Here is a 7,742-nt window from a genome sequence, read left to right as displayed (position 1 = left end):
GCATTGTTGGAGTCTGGGCTGTGGGTGGGCTTTGGGCCTTGGGGGCGGTCAGTGATGGGGCCGGTGCTTCGGTTCCTCCTGGGCTGTTCCGATTCTTTTAATCTAGGTTCCTGGTTGCGATGGCCGGCACTTTGACCGGGGTGGCTGCCGGCTTTCGGCGGGGGGTCGGCTATGGTAGTGTACGTGTGGTCATTGGTGGTGTAGGGCGGCGGTTGGGGGCATGGCTTCGCCTCATCAGGGCACTGGCTGGTCTTCCTGTGTGGCATTTGCGGTGGGGGTGCTGTGTGTGTGGGGGGGTGCATAGGTGGCGTGCTGGGGCGTCTCCGGGCCTATGGTGCGGGGCTCTTGATGTGAGGGCCGGCCCTCCTCAGCTGCGGCTCCCTGCTGCTCTGCCCCTTGGGCTGGGGCAGGCCTGTGGTCGCTGTCAGGTAGATGGTGCATGCGGTCGGCCCGACAGAGATTCTGTCGGGCTACCGACAGAGATTCTGTCGGGCTATCTGTGTGTGCCTGTTGGTTGCTCAGGCTGGGTTTTTGGTGGTCCCCCCTCTCTTGGATCAATTTTGGGCCCCACGTTTGGTGTGGGGCCCACTCGCCCCGGTCGTGCCCCCCTTTGGCGGGGGACCCCCTTGCCGCCGGTGCATTGATGCCTCTCGGTGTCTGGGCTGGGTGGTGGGGTGCACATCGGTCCGCCCTGGTTGCTGCCTGGCGGGGCCTGGGTGCCCTGGCTCTGTCGGGGCTCTGCCGGGGGGTGGCATGGCCTCGGGGCTTGGGGCTCGGTGTCCATGGCCGGATCTACTTGGGGGGGGGGGGGGGGCATGGGTCGCCGGCTGGACCTGTGGGCTCGTCGCTGCAGCTTCCTGGAGGCTCTGCATTGTGGTGGCTGGGGTCACCCGGTTCTTTCCTCTGCTCCTCTCTGGGGGGGGGGGGGGGGGGGTGTCTCCCTGTTGGGAGACTCCTGGGGCTCCGGGCCTGTGGGCCGCTGTGTGTCTGTGGCTCCGGTCCTCCCTATGTTGCCATTGTGTCCTGGGGGGGCGGGTCTGTGGGCCGCCACGTCCACTATTGGGCATTCTTTTGGAGAAATCTGGTGGTGGCGGGCGTGCTTGCGCGGGTGTTTGGATTCAGGTGCTTTGACAGATGCACGCTAGGTTGGGTAGTGGTGGAAGCTAGATGATTCCTTGTGCGATGTCGAATGTTTCATGGTGATATTGTGGGTGGCATTGTGCTGTGCATGTTGTTTTGTCGTGGTGGTCTCTCGTTTTATCTATTTCTCTTTTATTATTTATTTATTCTTCTTTCTTCTCTTTCTTTAATAAAAAAAATATAAAAAAATTGAGCGATGATGATAAGTTCATTGAAACACTTCACAATGTTTCTACACTTAAACTGAGCTCAAAAAAACAAAACAAAAAAAACAAAAAAAAAACAACAAAAAAAACATACCCTTACTAAAGCTGTCTCTGTGCTATGCAGTTGTTTAAATCCTGACTGAAAAATCAAAAAAATTCCATTTACATTCAAAAACTTGAAAACAATTTTATATTAAAGAACTTCACAATATTGTATTAAAGAACTTTACAATATCGTATTAAAGAACTTCACAATATTGTATTAAAGAACTTCACCATATTCAGTGACGTGCAGTCAGGGGAGGCAGGTGAGTCAGTGCCTCACCCGTCATTATGACAAGTAAAATACTAACAATGATAAGAGAAAATATATTTGACCACTTTACTGTTCTATAAAACTGTTTTATAAAACTGTTTTCTGATTTATTTCAAAATTTCAATGGTCAAAGTTGTGGAATTTACGCATTGCCTGTTCGAACACATGGAAGAAATGGGAGATGAGGCAGTGTAGTGCTTTGCTTCACCTCTGGGGGTGCTGTGTCATATACAATAAATGAAGTAGTTGGTTGGCGCATGCACATTGCTGTTTCTCTTTATATCGCCAATATACATGTTTGATTACACGTGTTGCACATGCTGATGTTCTACAGTCTGTCTAACATATTTAATGAACATGTGTGACATATTTCTTCTTTCTAATAGGTCATAAATGCACGGTGAAAATATACAGGGGTGAGGCAGAAAATACCGTGCTACACCGATAGGGGGCAGTGCTGACCAATGCAGACAATGAAACAGGTGCACATTGCTGTGTGTTCTTCTGTTAGCAGAGTGGCGGAGGTGTAGCAAATCTATAATGGTACCATTTGTTTAGACAAAATGGAAGATTATATCTCAAAATTAAAGGATTTTTCTAAACTCGATTTTCAGTCGAAACACAAGGTGTAAGAGAGGAAAGACCAGCTCCAGAGCTGAAAGATCTGCTTCAAACAAGTGGGATAAAGGTAACCCACTCTTTTTTTTGTTAAATTAAGGCAAACCACGACAAGTTTTACAACAGAGTCACGGAGATATTCATGGAGAAGGATAGGTGCATGGACTTCATCTTAAAATAAAGGTATACATGTTTTTAAAATGTATTTAAACTAAAGAGGATCCACCCCTGCAAAAAAGTAGTTTAACCTTACATTAAATATTTGGTTTTTTTTGCCATCATTGTTGAACAGTATGGAGTTGATTAAAGCTTAATTAGATGCCTTTTTAAAAGAAAAAATCGTTAAATTGAAGCTTCTATTTTGGGTTCATGTATGTGAGCCTCCGATTCCAGACGAGTCAGTGCCTCACCCGTCACAAACCTCACCGCACGCCACTGACAATATTGTGTTAAGGACATCTCACTGAATAGTTGGGGACTATCAAAAAAGAAGTTTGAGGAATTTTGCAATATTGTGTTTAAATACATCTACAGTCAGGTACTGTCAAAGAGAAGATAGGGGAACTCCAGTAAAGGTACCAAGATGTGGGGTGCTTAGTTGGTTAACATAGCAGAGGGAGAACATTGCCCAGTGTGGAAGCAGGGACATAGACCTCCCTTGATTAATGCATCTTGTTCTTTTGGTGTTTATCTCCACATTTAGAGCCAGAGGTTGTTATCAAGGATAAGATGACCACCAGAACTATGAGTTGCTATCTCATTCATACGTGGATGGCGCTGACCACTCCTCGAAGAGGAAAAAAAGAAAAAGGATCCTGAGATGTATGAATGTGTTGTTTTATTATCTGTCTGGGAATAGTGTCAAACTGATGTGTTATTTAGATTTAGACAGAACATGCAGATTAAAATGGATGTTTTTATTATTAACATTCTTCCCCTCTGCCCTGAGAACAAGAAACCCCAAATAAGCCAAAGCCATCTCACAAGACACACTTATCTCTGCCCATGAACCATATGTTTGAGTAGACGGAGAGTGTAAGAAGGCTGAAGCTGCCTTCAAGGTCACTCACTGAACTCTGTGAACTCGGCTGAGCTGAGAGGAGTAAAGAACGAGCAGATAACGTGACTTGTGGCTTTTTTCTGTGACTGGTTTTCATGCGTATACATATGTATGTTTATGTAAATTGTCCTGAAATCTAACCTTGGATGAATAAATAATGGTTAAAAAAAATCTTCTACTGCCGTGACAGTGGTTCTTTTGAGGAAACAAAGTTAGAGAACGAGAGAATTTCTCCAACAAAAAACTCCATTTTACATTTTTACTTCGATTGTGCTAAAGGCCCATGTGGGAACTTGCGTTGCAAATTAACCTGAGCAACAAAAATATTAAGGTGAATAGTATTTGTTAATACTTGTGTTTCTGTATAAATAAACAATAAATGAAATAAAATGAAATATGGCTGCCCCACCTGACCTTAAAAACACAAAAGTGCCTATAACAGTCAATTTTGCAGATACTGACCTATAATTTGGCATGGTCATATCCAAGAGTCATTCAAGGATTCAAGGTTCTTTATTTGTCATATAAAGAACCTTGAATCCTTGACATTCACAACACTAATTTTGAATTTTGACATATATCACAGCAGGTTGAGCGAAGATTAATTTTTAAGATTTGATCAAAAATGGATATAACAAGCAGATCTTCTAAAAATAATGAAAGGTGAATGGTGATATGTATTCCTACAAGGAACGGTAGGCCATAGCTGAAATAAACTACATTCACTAGGCTGTACAAGGTTCAAGGTGGAGCAAAGTGCTGCGTTCTAGGAAATTATTTTCTCAGCCGCTCAGTTCAGTTCAACAAATCTCGTTCAATATCCATCTCATAAACGCAAAGAGCACACTCCTGTCGTTAGCCATTAGCCTTAAATCCATCAGTAAACTACCTCGTAAACTTCCAGGCCAAAGTGCTTCTGATACGTGCTCAATAAGGCATGTCCAGTTTTTTTCATTTTTTTCTCCCCAATATGGCATTTAATGTGTTTATTTATTGCAGGGTCAGCAGCACTACTCATTAAATAAATGAGCCCAGAGGGTCTTTTGTTCGCCCTCACTTTGCTGTCTGACTAACAAGAAGATGAGTCAGCGCAAAAAAAAAAAAAAAAAAAAAGTCAAATTTATATTTTTTTTTTTTTTTTTTGTCTCTTTTACTCGTGTGAACACATCGAAACAAACTGACCAGTCGTACTGAACACGCAGGGCATTAGTTGCCTTCCACATAAACATAAACATACTTTGGAAGTCGATCATGTTGGTACATCAAGTGGATATTACTCGCTCATTTAAAGAATGGCTCTGAACCCTTTCGGCAGCTAGTCCTACACTCATCCTGCCATCTGGACTGAGATCCTCCATTAAAAAAATTCATTAGCTTAAGTACTCACAGAAGAGTTGGCACACACCCACCTACTCTCATTAAGGCTGCTATTCCCATAAAGTATAGCCAAATTATCCTGAAGAACGATGCTCACTAAAAATGAAAATATACTTTAAATCGAGCCTTTAATGTTTGTGCCTGTGAGTGTTTTGTTTGTGTCGGCGTGCACGTGTTCATAGAGTGCAATGGTCTCAATGATGGGTTTCCAAGAAGAACTTTTAGATGACTGAGCTACTGGCCCACCTTGACTGCTGGGTGCAGTCCAGCAGATGCATCAGAGATGAAAAGTGTCTCTTGTAGCATAGAGTCCAAAATGATCCACTCTAGAATTAAAAAAAAAAAATCTCTGTATTTATCAAAGTAAGCTTGTCTCTCGTACAGTGGCTCACTTCTTTTGAGGTAGAAGGCGTCCGCGTTAATAATTATCAACAAAGATAATTCAAGATCTTGTAGGAGTACCTTTGGTGCCTGGAGTTAACAGAAAACTGGAAAATTGAAGATTTGATCCAGAAATAACCTAACATGTCCCTTTTTGTCTCTGTTCATTCAGTAAGTTTAGTGTGAGCAGTGCTTAGTTCAGACTTAGGTTAAACTAATAAAACAGACAATTAAAGACCTTGATGCACAGTGACAACTGCTGCAGGTGTGCCAGAGAAGAGCAAGACACTTTCCTGTCAGCTCTATAATAAAACTTACCTGCATCATTCAGAAAATGGTTCAAATTCCTGGCCTTATTATGTATTCTTAGTTTAGCACATTTCTTAGTTCATATCTTAGATCTTATTACAGTTTTTCTTTACAATTTATACTTTTGTTGGATGTAACTGGGACCCTGTGTACACAATTTTGTTCAGTTTTGTACCACATGTGGTTCGAATGACAAATAAAGAAACTTTGACTTTATTTAACTGATTATCTTAAGTAAAATATGCTATGAAGCTGTGAATGGATTTTTGTTAAACTCTTAGAAAGTAATCAGAGGTTGTAAAATTACATGTCAATGATTTTTGGAAATAAATTCAAGATGGCCGCCTCAGTCACACAAACTTACCAACATAAAAAAAAAAACAGCTAATTTTTAATAATGTTGGACTCATATTTGGTGTGTCAGTAGTTGAGAGTCATCCCCAACACATACTTTGAAGACTAACTTGCATGAGATCTATTTTTAAAACTTTGCAAATAATGTTAACTCTGCCTGTTTGATATATATTTAAAAAAAACATGCACCGCCAGATAGATATTAACAAAAGTTTGAGAAAATACTCAGTAAATGTAGAATCTACAACTGATTAACCTTTGGAATAAACTCAATTCAAGATAGGCACTGCAGTTACTGACCTTACCCATCTCCTAAATGACTTAGTTTTACAGAAGTTAAGATAAAACTTGATGTGGTAGTACAGAGTCATTCTGTACACTTCAAGTGTAAATGGATTGTAAATGGTAAATGGGCTGTACTTATATAGTGCCTTTCTATTTAATCAAGATACTCAAAGCTCTTTACACAACAATCAGTGCCCTCATGTACACATTCATACACTCTGCTAGATATCTACAAAGCTAATAGAACAAATTATTCTAAAGAGACTAATCAGAGCTTTATCACATTCATACAATGATGGGACACACATCAGAGGCAATGAGGGGTTCAGTGTCTTGCCCAGGGACACTTCGACATATGACTGCTGGTGGATTCGAACCGCCAACTCTTGCATTGGAGGACGACTGCTCAGCCACTCAGCCACAGCCGCCCTGTGAAGATCTGATATCATGATCATGACATTGCACAGTTTTATTTAAAGGGTTGGACTAAAATGGCTATACCTTTGCCCCTTCTCATCATAAGATGATCTTATTTTGAAACGCCGGCATGAAGGGTGAGTGACGGACGACGTGCATTCCTTGAAGGAATGCTAGTCTTTCAATGTAATTGAGCCTTTCGTCAGTCAAATGCATTAAATCTGAGCTGCCCTTCTTATTCAGTTTTCTATAATTAATCATGCTACCACAAACCGTTGTGAACTTGCAGCTCTGCCTCTAACATTAAGCTGTACGATATTTATGGAATGATTTATAAGCGAAAACAAGTTGGTCAACACTCATCGCACCAATCAAACCACAAAGCTTTCTGACCTGTGATCTGCAGAACAGCTATATTTCTCCTCTACATACATCAGGTTATAAGCTAATGTGAGTACTAAAAGTAACGCTGACACTCCCTCACTGCAACTAGCGCCTCTACAGAGCACTCAGACCCACTCTGTCCATAGTGTTATCGATTGAAAGGTAAAAGCACACACCCCTGGGGCAGAGATATGCCACACACACACAGCTAAAGTTACTCTTTATTTGTGTATGCGCGTTTGAGAAGAAGCGTGTGTTTCATGGCCCTCAGGTTACAAGAAGCCCTCAGACAGGACTGTTGTCCATTGAGCAGTGGAAGAACAGGGTACTGTTCTTCTTCAACGCTTCCATTAACACTTAAGTCTTACTTTTTACTCTACAGTATTTGTACAATACGACACTAGAATATAAAAAAAATGCTATTACCTTCCCCGCCAACTGGATCAAACATCCCAAACTGCTCCAGGACTTTGATGAAGAGACCCATGACCACCAGCACAGCAATTATCTCCAGCCCATCCAGACTCAGCATCTTGGGGGATGTCTGTATGTCATCGCCTGCTGTGATACCAAGCCGAGCTGGGCTGGTCTGAGACAGGCCAGCAACACAACCGCACCCAGTCTGAACACTCCGTCCAAGTTACAGCAAAGTTCTCTTCCACTTTCTTATCAGTCCACCCTCAAAGATTCAGATTTGTCCCAGGCGATGAAGTTCTGTAAACTATGAGGTGACTCAAAAGTTTAAAAGTTTCTCTTCCGTCTCCAAAAACTTCTTATTCCCCACAGGAGGCCATCGCTGCTGAAGCCACAAGCAGCCAACAAGAACATCCAAAATCCCCAAACACCTTGGCTACAGGTTGAACTTTTCTTCTCCTCCTCTCTTCTCTGGTTTATC

At 42.1% G+C, this 7,742-nt stretch overlaps 1 protein-coding gene across 2 annotated transcripts in view; it reads right to left on the bottom strand.

Annotated features, from left to right (window-relative positions):
• The window catches only part of LOC119418239 (Kv channel-interacting protein 2-like), a 31,766-nt gene extending 24,387 nt beyond the window's left edge, over positions 1-7,379 (bottom strand). For both annotated transcript variants that reach the window (XM_037685502.1, XM_037685510.1), the window contains exon 1: positions 7,274-7,379. In XM_037685502.1, the coding sequence (XP_037541430.1) occupies positions 7,274-7,379 (106 nt within the window). The remainder of the gene's footprint in view (positions 1-7,273) is intronic.
• Between the last annotated feature and the right edge of the window lie 363 nt (positions 7,380-7,742).

This window comes from Nematolebias whitei, chromosome 1, assembly GCF_014905685.2.
Source record: "Nematolebias whitei isolate Nwh7 chromosome 1, NemWhi1, whole genome shotgun sequence".
Lineage (NCBI taxonomy): Eukaryota > Metazoa > Chordata > Actinopteri > Cyprinodontiformes > Rivulidae > Nematolebias > Nematolebias whitei.
This window is presented reverse-complemented; position numbering and strand designations above follow the sequence as displayed.